The 13,110-nt window shown below is 37.0% G+C and overlaps 1 protein-coding gene across 2 annotated transcripts in view; it reads left to right on the top strand.

Moving 5' to 3' along the window:
* The window catches only part of LOC121956328 (voltage-dependent calcium channel subunit alpha-2/delta-4-like), a 113,167-nt gene that overhangs the window by 60,267 nt on the left and 39,790 nt on the right, over positions 1-13,110 (top strand). For both annotated transcript variants that reach the window (XM_088079607.1, XM_088079606.1), the window contains 5 exons: positions 370-431; positions 4,672-4,686; positions 5,022-5,066; positions 5,171-5,233; positions 12,864-12,934. In XM_088079607.1, coding sequence (XP_087935733.1) covers positions 370-431; positions 4,672-4,686; positions 5,022-5,066; positions 5,171-5,233; positions 12,864-12,934 — 256 coding nt within the window. The remainder of the gene's footprint in view (positions 1-369; positions 432-4,671; positions 4,687-5,021; positions 5,067-5,170; positions 5,234-12,863; positions 12,935-13,110) is intronic.

Raw genomic sequence — 13,110 nt, 5'->3', positions numbered from 1 at the left:
ACGTCTGACTCCCCTCAGATCGTCAGCCGGCCCCCAAAAACTGGCTGTGCACTTCACTGTGACACTCCGAGTAATAGAGTGGCTCCAGTACATTACCGAGGGACTGAGGGCGTCATTACGCCGTCTGCGGGGACACACGCCATCAGGCTCATCAGTGTTTACATCCCTTCATTAGCGTCAGGACACGACAGAGGTGAACCCAAGGGTCGACTCGATTTCCTGCCCTCCTCCTCCACAAACAGCAAAGAGTTCAGCTCTGCAGAGTCCACCTCGTCCTGCGTCTGTCTTTAATGCCTCTTTGTGTGTGTCTGTGTGTGTGTGTGTGTGTGTGTGTGTGTGTGTGTGTGTGTGTGTGTTTTCTATTTTTAGCTATCGGGGTGCAGATGTCCTTGGATTTGCTGGAAAAGAGGTTCTGGGCCATCGCCAAGCAGGTGATCACAGGACGCACTCTCACACATGATGGCTGATGTCATTTTAGAGGACAGTGACACTTACCTTAACCTTACACTTAGCCTTAACCTTAACCTTAACCTTAACCTTACACTTAGCCTTAACCTTAACCTTAACCTTAACCTTACACTTAGCCTTAATCTTAACCCTTAACACCTGGACAGTGGTTAGTTATCTTGTGCTGCATTTAGACGTCTTTCACAAACATTTCAGCCTCTCAAACCTGAGAAAACTGATCTTTAAAAAGAAAGGAGGAAACATCATAAGTAACTTGGCAAGAAATATTACACAAACTGCAAAAAAAAAGAGAGAGAGAGAGAAATGCCCAGAAAACTATAGTTATAATAATTCGTTATATATTTAAAATTATGTTACAGGAAGAAAAAACAAGAAAAAAAAGGAAATAATAATTTTAATGGGAATGAAAATACTTTCTTGAGGTTATTTTCTTTTTTTATTTGTATATCTGTTTTTTACTTTACATTTTTCTTTTCCCTCATATTTTCCAGAAATGTTCTTGTAATGTCTAATTCTAATTAAGTTGCTCGCCGCCCTCCGATGTTTTTGAAAGAAACCAACCTAATTTGCTTAGTTTAAGCTTAATCGGACCACAAACACATAAACCTGTTAATGGGTTTTCTTGTAGGCAGACAAAAAGTTTTTCTCTCAAAAAAACACTTAAATTCACTTTCTTTCTTCATACATTTTGAAACCTGCATTGTCGACATGCTTTTATTTTCTGTCCGTCTTCTTCGCTGCCTTCGCTCTCTGCGCTGTTTTCTCGGTGCGCTCAGCCGTGTTTCCAAACACTTAATTCAACCCTGTGAAGCGTGACTTTGATTTCTTTCAAAAAACATGGGGAGACACTGAGCAACCTAACATGATGCGTTATAATGCATTATAGCGGGGCTTTGGGAACCTTCTTCCGATTAAGGGGCCATTTCAGTTTTTATTAAGTCCTCTGCGGGCCATACTAATTTTATGAACACATATGATGCAACGATTATGAAAAACCACAGTTATCACGGTTTCACGATTATTAAAAGGAAATTACACTCCGCCTGCACGTTTCAGCTTCTTTGCTTTTATCCAAACTTTCTTTATTGGATTTTGCATAGAACAAGCAGGAGTTCAGTACTTACAGTGAACAGTAGTTCTATAGCAGGTTAATAGATCTCTTTGACCTATCCCAACCCAGAACAACCCGTCAACCCACCGACCCGCCCACCCTGAACTGTACGCATTCAATCCTCTCACTTCAGCTTTTAATTCACTCACCACAGAGCTGTCAGTCCGACACCCCAACGCCGACCAACAACGTTCATTTTATCAAAACGCATTCGTCCTTTCAACTCGCCCAGTTTAGCATGTTTTGTCCGCTTTGCTGCACTATTCTCAAAATGTTTTTCGAACCAAAACTTGCGAGCTTACTCTTAAAAACGTGACCTCACAGCTGTTTGTGGTGAAAAGTTTCCCAGAGTGCCTTTGAGTGTCAGCAGTTCACCTGCAGTAAAAATAAACCGGGGTCATACTTTGCTCCGTCGCAGCAGTATAACGTGTAAAGTTTAGTGGGCAAAGTTCAACTAAAATGAGCTCTGAACCAGAAATACGCTGACCTACGCAACAGGTGTCCACTGAGATTCTAATATTAACAAGAGACAAACTTTATGGACGCAGCTTTTTGTCTGCAGAGAGGACGTGAAGACACGCAGCCTGATCTGAAGTCTTCCAGTCAGCGACCGAGCAGACGGAGTCATCACATTTTAAGTTTCCGAGGACGAACAGATTATTTTTACCGCGTGACCATCCGATAATTATCCTCTGGATTCAGAGGTCATTTTTCCAATTTTCCGTTTCCTTCATTAGGGAGCGGTAGTTAATTGTGTGCGTTAAGTCCCTTTGACTCCTCACACTGAGATTAACGCTGAGCGTGCACAGAGTGAGATGTAAAGCAGCTGATTTGACCCTTTAGAGACCAAAGTGGAGACGAATGTTTCTCACGCCGCTCCGTCTGATCCGCAGCAGCGTTCATCGTTTCATTTCAGCGGCTCTTTTTGATCTTCACAGTGAGGAGAAAACTGGAACATTCGATTCAACCGACGGTCTTATTTTAAATAAAGGGCTGACATGTTTACATTCACATATGTGAAGTTTAAACAGCACTTTTGTTTCACACGTTTTCACTGATTTAAAATCTGAGAAAATTGGCTTCTTTCAAAAACGTGTAGAAAGCGATGAGCAGTTTATCAAGACATAACCCAAAAATGAGCAGGAAATTATATTTTAAAAAAACCCTGAAAATAAGCAGAAAAACAAATGAGAAAACAACCCCAAAAAATTATTTAAAAAAAACAAAAAAACATACCTGTGTAGGAATGATACTGTTTAACCCTTTGAAACCTCAAAATGTATAATAATAAAGTAGCATCATTTATATGTAATATGTAATTATAATAATTATAAATACATTTTTTCCTCTGGCTTTTTTGCTTTCCCCTTGATGTTTTTCTGCAGTTTTTTAAAAATAATTTTCTAACTTAGTTTTTTTTAACCACGTGTTTGAAATAAATTGCACCAATTTTCTTGGAGTTTAAACATTTAAATACTTTTAAAATGCGTCTAAGAGCAGCAGAAGGAAAGTGATGTCTTTTTTTAGTTGTGGTGCATTTATTGATAAGTTGCTAACTACCTTTTTTCCATAATTAAAAAAGACATCGCCCCAGTTTTTGTTGGGTTCAAATGTTTAAATACTTGTGAAAGACGTCTGAGAGCAACACAAAAGTGAATTTGATTTTCGCATCAGTTTTAAAGGGTTAAACTTTTTAAGATTCAGGTACCAGCTTGATCTCTCCTGTCGCGTCCTCCTCAGGACCCGGTTTTACTTTCGCCTCGCTGCTGTTGAAGATCTACTTTAAGAAAACGTGTCCATCCGTCTTTTGTCCTGGTCTGAGCACCGCAGCCTCCTGTTTGACTTTTTAACCGTGAGACAGAAAGTGTCCACACATCTGACGTCAGGCTCAGCGCTCGACCTCGTGAGCGTCTCCCGGAGCTCGATGAGGCGGCGCGGCTGAGTGTGTGCAGATGTCCTGCAGAGGCTGATGGTGCAGATCGGGTTATTGATTAGAGCCGACAGCTGAGACGGCGGCTGTGATGCTTTCACAGGATCGATTCCCTGCTGACGTTCACTGATCGCCTGCAGAGCACGTTTAAAGTCTGTCGCCGCCGATTTACACGTCCTGAACCTTTTAAAAAAAAAGTAAAAATCAATAAAATCTTGTTTAAAATCTTATAGATTTTAATTTAAATATAGATTTAATTTATTTATATATAGATCTTTAATTTCTTATAGATCTTATAGTTAAAATCTTATAGAATGTGAATTTGTGACCTGTCTGAAAAGATTTATGTCCTTTTTTTTATTAAATATTAATTTCATTCATTTTTTAATGTATTTATTTATTTCATTCTTTTAATGTGGAATTTTTTCTCATTTTTTTTGTGTGTTTATTTATTTAATTTTTTTGTTATTTTAGATAAAATGTATTGAAGTTTATTTTCCAAACAAAAACTTTGCTCATCTTTTAAATCGACTTTTCATCACAGTGTTGAAATTAGGACGCTGAAATTCTGAGAAAATCAAATCCCACAATATTTTTGACCAAAAGCCTCAAACTCAGTGTTACAGCTGCAGTGTTGGGTTGACTGTTGGTGCTTTCACAAAATATCAACAAAATTAGTTGTTGTTCTTTTTATTTATTCTTTTTTTATATATAAATAATTATCAGTAATGTCTATATAATGATTTAATATGTAAAGGCAAGTTTAGAAAATGACATCACTTTACTGTAATACAGCCTTTAAAATCAGGAAATGACAACACGTATGATATTATGGTGTCAAAAGAATAAATAAATAAAATTATATTAAATAGAATTATTTTAGTTATTATTATTATTGTAATACATTGAGTTGGTGGAGCACAACATTAAAAAACTAAAAACTCTCAAATCAAGATATAAATGTAATATCGATATATTATCCACCTCCAGTTGAAGTATAAATATTGAATATAAATTGAATATTAGTAAAAATATTAATAGTTTTAATATCAAATATAAATATTGTTAAATATTAAAGTGTATGTCAATAATATTTATGCATTTATCTTTACTGTGTTTTTTCCTCCACATCTCCCTCGACTCTTCGTGTTGTTGCTTGCAGCCCAGCGACACAGACGTGAGTAATCACCGATTATTGATTATTGATTTAAAGTGTGTGTGTTGTATTCAGTATTTTTTTATGTAGTTTAATTTTAGTTGAGTTTATTTCTGTCATTTTCCAGCTTATATTACTCAAACACACATTATTCTTCTCTTTAAAATGTGAGCAATCAAAAATAACAAGAAAAACAGATTTGATGTGTATTCTCAAACGAATATTCACAGACACTCGGGAATTCATAACTCAGTTTTAGATTCGTTCATCGTCTTATTTTCATTTGTCAGCGATTTGACTTGATGCTGTGTGTGATATTGTGGCGACCTTTGACCCTCACACCCTCTGTCTCTCAGTGTTCGGCCATCGAAGGCGTGTGTCCTCTCAGCTGTGAGAGCTCCGTAAGTGACCCTCTCTGCTGTCTGCTCATGAACCGAAAATCTCGCCTTTTACGTTAAAAAAACTAAACACGCGCTTCCTCTTCTTCATTCTGCTTCCTGTTCAGGATCTGAACTGTTTCCTGGTCGACAACAACGGCTTCATCGTGCTGTCCAAAGAGAGGAACGAGGTAAGAGCTCAGCGACACGAGAGCTAAACTTCTGCTTCATTCTGGGACTTTCTGCTGCATTTTAGGAGCTTTTCAGTCTTCTCTTTTTTGTGATACTGTGTGTGTGTGTGTGTTGATGCATGTGTCCTAAATGTAGCCCGGATTGTGTATTTGAGTGTAATCAGTTTAATGTATAATATTTTTTATAGTTTATTATGAAAAGCACATTTTGTGAGTGTGTTAAACTAAAGCGAGCCTTGAGGGTTAAAGTGTATTTTTCGCTGTAGTCAAAGAGAAAGTCAGTCTGAATGGTGGGAAAAGTAAGAAAAAACTGCAGATAAAGTCTTTTAAATCCTTTCGTTAATTAAACGGGAGCGCTCTGGCCCGCTGGGTTTAACCTCGGCGGAGTCAGGAGGCCGGCGGTCGGGGCGAGCGCCGGTGTCGTCCGGAGGTTTCTCAGCTTCACGGCTCTCCGGATCACTGAATGTGCTCATAAACAACATCTGGACGGCTCACAGGATTTGAGGGCAGTTTTGGTCTTAATCTGCGTGCGTGGTGCATTAAGCAGTGAAATGTAGCAGCTGCTGCACCTGATGACCTCATCTGACCGTGGGCGGAGCTCAAGCGGAGCGCGGCGAGCTGTCAGACGTATGGCAGCTTTGATCCGTCACAAAGAGTCTGAGTTTGACTTCAAATATGTGACTTTATTTAATAATTGCACAGAAATTTAAGGAAACAAACAAAAGTTCTGCATTTCCTTCCTCATAAAACAAAAAGCTGATTAAATGATAAAAAAAATAAATGTTGCATCGTTTGCTTCCATGTTTGCTCGCCAACAGACGTTTGCGTTTGTTGGTGTTTTTCTGCCAACTTTCAATCATTAGCAGAGTGCACAGATGGAAAGTAAATACATTTACTCAAGTACAATTCGGAGAGACCAAAAATAATATTTTACCCCGGAATCAAATTAAGGGAATTAAATACTTAAAAAAAAAAGATTTCTAAAGTCAAACTTGTACATAAAGTATATCAGACAAATCCTGACCTACAAAAAAGTTTAAAAAGCAAACTGAAATTATAAATTACCAACAGACTTAAAATTATATTTCACCCAGAATCAAAATTAAAGGATTTTTATACAAAAAAAGATTTATAAAATCTAACTGACTCATAAAGTATAGCAGTTATTCTTGAGAAAAGGGACAAATCCTGTTCTGCCAAAAACAAAACAACAAAAAAACACTGAAATTAGAACTTACCAAAACACTTAAAATAATATTTCACCCCAGAATTAACATTAACGGATTTATATAAACGAGAAAAAAGATTTAACTAACACACACACAGATATCATTGTTGTAAAAACGGTGCTGTTATAATCAGCTTTGTTTTAAAATAGATCCGATTTTTGTCAAGTCTGTCAGATTTCTACAAAAAACTTTATTTGAATTTTGAGTTTGATTTTAGGTTTTTTTTTGTTGTTGTTGTTTTTTTAAATAAATGTATTAAATAATATTGCTATCAGGTGTGTATGGACCATAACAGGTCACCTCTGCGGCCCTTAATGATAAACTAAATCCTAATTATGGCTTAAAAATGAGTATTTTGATTAGCATTAAGAAAGTCTCAGCAAATCTGAAAAATAACTTGGCACTACGGCTGCTGTAAGAAATATATACATTTTTGTCAACTCTGACATCCATCATGAATTATTTAAGTTATTTAAGAAATAAATTTCAGCCACTGGGAGGTTTGCTTTAATGGTTTTAATGGTTTTTTAAGAGTTTTTTCAGCTGAATTAAAGACTGAAAATAAAACACTCAAACAAATAAGGTTTTTAACAAGAAGTGATGTAATATATAGCTGGAGTGTGTGTGTGTGTGTGTGTGTGTGTGTGTGTGTGTGTGTGTGTGTGTGTGTGTGTGTGTGTGTGTGTGTGTGTGTGTGTGTGTATGCTGTCCATCTGGCAGCTCGTTACTCTGGATTAACTCGACCTGTTAAGAGCCATATTACTGATGATTAATCCAGAGCTCACCATGCTACCACACACACACACACACACACACACACACACACACACACACACACACACACACACAGAGTATTGCATACATTCATGACGTTGCTTTGTTTTTGCTGTTGATCACAGAAAGTTGTAGTAGTTTGTTGTTGTTTTTTAAACTGTAAAATATATTTAAGAAAGTAAATAAAATAATATAGAGTGACATAAAGTAAAATAAAAAAATGTATTCATAAATACATATACAGATATTTGTGCATGCATTCACCCACATACCGACATATGCATGTGTGTATGTGTGTGTGTGTGTGTGTGTGTGTGTGTGTGTGTACATACATCCACATATTAAAGTCAATAAATGAAATAAACAAACAAATAAATGACAATAATAATAATTATCATTAATAAAATATTAGTAGTAGTAGTGTTATAAGTATAAGTTATATAAAACAAAAGAAAACAAAAAGAACGGATAAAAGAACCTGTTTTTTTGGAAGCGTAGAACAGGTGTATGGAACAATAATATACGAAGAATGACCAGAAAGATTCTGCATGTTGTTGTTCAGGTCAGGACTTGTGAGCGGGACTCGAACCTGTGACGTGTGAGTCGCAGGACGGTCACAGTGACCGTGAGGCTGCCAGCTGTGCAGCTGCAGCGGTCTGTGGCGAGGCCGCGTGAGCTTTAAGTGTCGCCCTGTGACATCTGTGAGGCTGCGAGGGTCAAAGCGGCGTCCAGCTGATGTGCTGATGTCTCGCTCGCGTCCTCGGCACAGAAACTCTGATCTGTTATTTAATCACTCGCAGATCCGACTGTGAGCGCCGAGATGCGTCTGCGCGTCCATGCAGTTTAGATCAAACGTCTGATCAGGTAGATTTATTTCTGCGTCGATGGTAATGTGCGCTTTAGACCTCGTTTCCACTCAGAGTTTTCAGTTTGATCCAAAAAAAATTATTTCTGTGTGTATTTGTGACTAGTTGCTATTCTTCCTGAGGTCTCCACATAAAAATAAATACACAAACACGTAAACATTACCCTTGAAACCAAATTAAAAATGCATTTAAAAGATAAGGATATACTCAAATTACAGACATGTAACATTACCCTAAATCAAAACCCATATACCCACCCAGCACACCCGAAATTAAAAATAGGGATTTATATATTTTATATTATTTATATTTATATATATTTATGTTATATATTTTAATAATTTGTCCTTATAATATTTATATTTTACTTTTTTATATTTTTTAATTTATTTACTTACTTTTAGATTATTTCTTAATTAATTCTTAAAAATATATTATGTTATTATTTTATTTTTGTTCTTTCATTAGTTTTTAAAAAATCTTTCTCTTGTCTTCTTTTTTTCGCCAAATTTCACTTTTTTGTAACTTGTAACTTCTGATGCTTTTGAAAGAAAACTCAGGTTTCTGCTCAGGTTTTAAGGGGTTAATAGACTGGACACTGATTGTAACTTTAAGCTAAGATTAACACGGGCAAATGCAAAGTTCTCTGAAGGCTTTGTAGATATTTTGTGCAACTTTTTGGATGATTGAACAATTTCAGACTTCCAGAAAAAGGAAAACTGAAAAGAAAGTGTTAATTTAATTTCCTTTTCTTTGTGAATGACTGTAACTTGTAACACAAACAAATCTTAGCAGAGAATTATTTCAAACTGTTGTGTGACGTCGCTGAAGTGAGAGCAAATATAACTTTTGCACTCAGCAGCAAAATGTTGTGTTGTAACCTTAAAGCAAGAATCATTTACTGTAGAGGCTCATTTTTCATTATTTGCGTGTCCGCTGCGTTCCCAGTGGCCTTACTAAGCAGATATTATGATAAAGTGCTTCCACCGTGTTTTTTTGCTGAGCTCTGGACTTCACGGGAAGTTTGCTGGAAACACCCAGAATCCTCCGCCGGTGTTAAAGCCGCTGCGGTGTGAAGGTGCAGCTCGCGGTGCGTTGCAGGGCTCGGTAAATATTTAATCAGGGGAGAAATTAAATCAGTGCTGACTCAAAGAAATGGTCGTAGTGAGGAAGCGTGGCGAGCGGGGCGACGCAGGGCTCGTTACTGGTGGTTTGCAGAGGAAACGTCCGTTTGATCAATGATCCTGTCTGAGACGCTGCTGCAGGAGTCCAACAGGTGAACCTGAAAAACACAAACTGTTCAGCCCAAAAACGTCCTGAAATTAAAAGAACTAAGAGTCTGTAACCACACCAGCAGCGTCGCTGAGCTGTGTGAGCGGGCGGCAGTGCTTTTCTCAATTACTGTATGCGGAGGTCGTATCTTCTGTATGGTGGCCATTAAAGGACATCTCAGGTTCAACCTCTTCCTTTTTTTCATTTTCCCTAATTTTTTAAAATATTTTTATATTTTTAATTGTTATAAAATATTTTTCTTAATAAACAAATTTCTTGCAATTTGTTGAACACTTCTTGCCAAGTTCCTCATTGCATTTTACCCCATGTTTTTGAAACAGAAATTGCAACAAATTTTTCAGGGTTTGAAGTTAATTTAAGAAATATTCCTCTCAGATTTTAGTCTCAAATTTGTTAAAAATCCCCTTTGAAACCTGAACAAATTATCTTGGTTCCTTTTAAAACACTGGAAGAATGCAATAAGCATCTTGAGAAGAAATTACCCAAATATTAACACAAAATTTATTTTAAAAAAAGTGCAGAATAATCACAGAAAAATTAGCCAAAAATAGAATAAGAAAAATGTAAAATAAATTGTGGTTAAGGGCTTAGATAATAATAATAATTCTGTAACATGTAATCTTCAATATACAATTATGACATGTTAATAATCTTGCCAGTTTACATTTCTTGCCAAGTTCCTTGTTGCCTTTTTCCCTCATTTTTGAAAGAAATCCCAACAAATATTTCAGGGTTCGAAGTTCATTTACGACATATTTCTCTTTAGTTTGAGTCACATATTAGTAAAAATCTGTGTTAGTGAGCACTACTTATTCCCTTTAAAAACTGAACAAATTGTCTTGATTCCTTTTAAAAACACTGGAAGAAGCAATGAGCATCTTGAGAAGGAATTACTCAAAAAATTAACACAAAATTAGTTGAGAAAAAAGGGCAAAAACATTTGCTGAAAATTAGCAAAAAAAAGAAAAGAAAAACAAAGAAATACATTTGGTGGAAATGGCTTAAATAAAATAAATATCCTGTAACATATATAATTTAGATTATATCATTTTAATAATAATCTGAACATTTTTCCCGAGCTTACATTTCTTGCCAAGTTCTTGTTGGCTTTTTCTCATGTTTTTGAAAGAAACTAAAATTGAAAAAGAAATGTTTGAAGTTTGAAATGAAAGGCGTCTCAAAGCAGCACAAGAAAAGTGACGTCTCTGCAGGTTTCGCAGGGTTAAAGAAGTGATGTGATGTTGTCAGAGTGCTGCTGCAGTCCTAAATATGTGATACAGCGGTGATAAAAACACTGAAAGCAGAGCTGAAGCTGAGTTTTGCTGCAGAGCTCCTGGTGGGAATTTGACACTTTTGCTGCATGTTTTAGTTGATTCGGGCGCGTTTACCCTCCGCAGCTGCTGCTGCTGCTGTCAGGTAAACAGAGCGTCACGTTTCAGTGAACGCAGCATCTCACCGCTAACACTCAGCAACCTGCGAGTCCTCCGGGGCTGCTGGGAAAGTCTCGTCCAGACGGAGACAAAGTGTGGGCAGAGCGCAGCTTGTAAACGTGAATCGAGCTGCTGAGACAAAACGCTCTGAATAATTCAGAGACTCCGCTGCTGCTGCTGCTGCTGCTGCTGCTGAGGGCCAGACTCACTGCAGACGCACCCAAATGACTCTCAATCACAGTTTAACACCTTCTGCTTTTATTCCCGCTCTAACCTCGCTGGATTTTTATTCAGCAACCAGACATTTTATTTTATTTTATTTATTTTTTTTATCTGTGATGTTACACCAAATGTCTTTTCTGTGGGCAGCAGGCTGGAAGAAACTTGAGGAGAAATTAAAAGAATCGCAGTGACGATAATTTAATGACTTCAAATTCTGGAGGTATTCTGTCTCCGTCCTCACTGGAAACTTTTTGTATTATTTCTAAGAGCTACTTCTGAAATCTAAGCGCTATGATTTTGGCATTTAGGAATAAATTAGATTTTTAAAAAAGAAGACACTGAATTGCAGCAACAGAGAAACAACAAAGAAAAGAAAAAAACTGGTTGAGGGAGTTGCAGGCTGTTTCATGCAGGTCTTTTTTAAAGAAATTGTTCATTATTTTGGGAAATAGAGCAAAAAGACAGGAATGATACGATACGATACGATACGATACGATACGATACGATACGATATAGTAATTATCCCTGTAGGGAAATTTGTCAGGGGTTTTCTGTATTTTTTTTTAATCCTTACCATTACTGTAGATACCACTAAATTTTCCCAAATCTTACACATTTAACCTTTAAATCCAGATGAACAAATGAAATGATTTAACATATTTATGGTCTTTAACCCTTAGTTAAAGTTTTGGTGCATTTTAAGCACTTTTCATTCTTAATTTTTTGATCATTTTGGCTGCATATGGCATACATTTTGGCAAGTTTGTGTGTTTTTGTTTGATCAGTGAATTTGCAGCTCAGCTCCTACAATAAGTCTAAAATACACTGTGGAAACTAAATAGTTACATTCAGACTGTTCAGGTCCAAAAATGCTCCATTGAAACCCATTCAAACTGACATTTTTGATCCCACAGCCATCAGAGCAGAAAAACAGGACTTGTATTATTTCTGGGTGTCATTCTGGGCTTTTGACTCTGAATTTGTCATTTTGACTATTTTCCACCTGATGAGGTCATTTTGACCATATTTGGCATATGGAGGAAATACATGCTATTTCCACTAGGTGACCTGTCACAGTCAATGTAGCTGCTGATCACTGACATATCCCAGACTGTCAGCAGCTACACTCACACACTGACATATCCCAGACTGTCAGCAGCTACACTCACACACTGACATATCCCAGACTGTCAGCAGCTACACTCACACACTGACATATCCCAGACTGTCAGCAGCTACACTCACACACTGACAGATCCCAGACTGTCAGCAGCTACACTCACACACTGACAGATCCCAGACTGTCAGCAGCTACACTCACACACTGACATATCCCAGACTGTCAGCAGCTACACTCACACACTGACAGATCCCAGACTGTCAGCAGCTACACTCACACACTGACATATCCCAGACTGTCAGCAGGGGGAAAAAAGTACTTTGCCTGTAGGATATTGAAAATGATTCATTTTTATTTTTTTTTCATCTAAAAATATGGTGGCATCAAAACAAAAACCCGACATTTAAAGGGTTAAAATTCTAAAAACGAATGAAAATTTGATATTTATGATCAGGACTGATGTTAGTTAAACATTTAACACATTTAAAATAATATTAATAATATTAATGTATAATATTTTTTGAGACAGATTTTGAAAAAGAAAAGGAAAAAAAAAGCATTTTGTGTGCAGAGCGTGTCCGTCGTATTAAAGCCTGTTTTTCGTCTGTTGACGGATGAATCTGAGTCACTCACGGGTCCAGATGTCTCCGTGTGGACAGATGAGACAAACTAATAAACATTGCTTGTCTTTTGCAGGTCGGGCGCTTCTTTGGCGAGGTGGACGGCTCTGTGATGGCGTCGCTGATCAAGATGGGAATGTACAAAAAGTACGATCGATAAACAAAAAGTGCTTTTTAAGATGAGAGATGTTTCCGAGGTTTTCTTTAACGCATGTTGATGTTAAAAATTACATTTGAAGTTGTTTTTGAATTCTTTTTGAGCTTTAAATCTTCTCACGCTGATCACAGTTTGTGTGGGATTCTGCGACGTGGTGGACGATGAG

The sequence above is a fragment of the Plectropomus leopardus genome, chromosome 7, assembly GCF_026936395.1.
Source record: "Plectropomus leopardus strain MGB_pleo_1.0 chromosome 7, ASM2693639v1, whole genome shotgun sequence".
Classification (NCBI taxonomy): Eukaryota; Metazoa; Chordata; class Actinopteri; order Perciformes; family Serranidae; genus Plectropomus; species Plectropomus leopardus.
The sequence above is the reverse complement of the archived record's forward strand: the minus strand, read 5'-3'. Positions and strand labels throughout refer to the sequence as shown.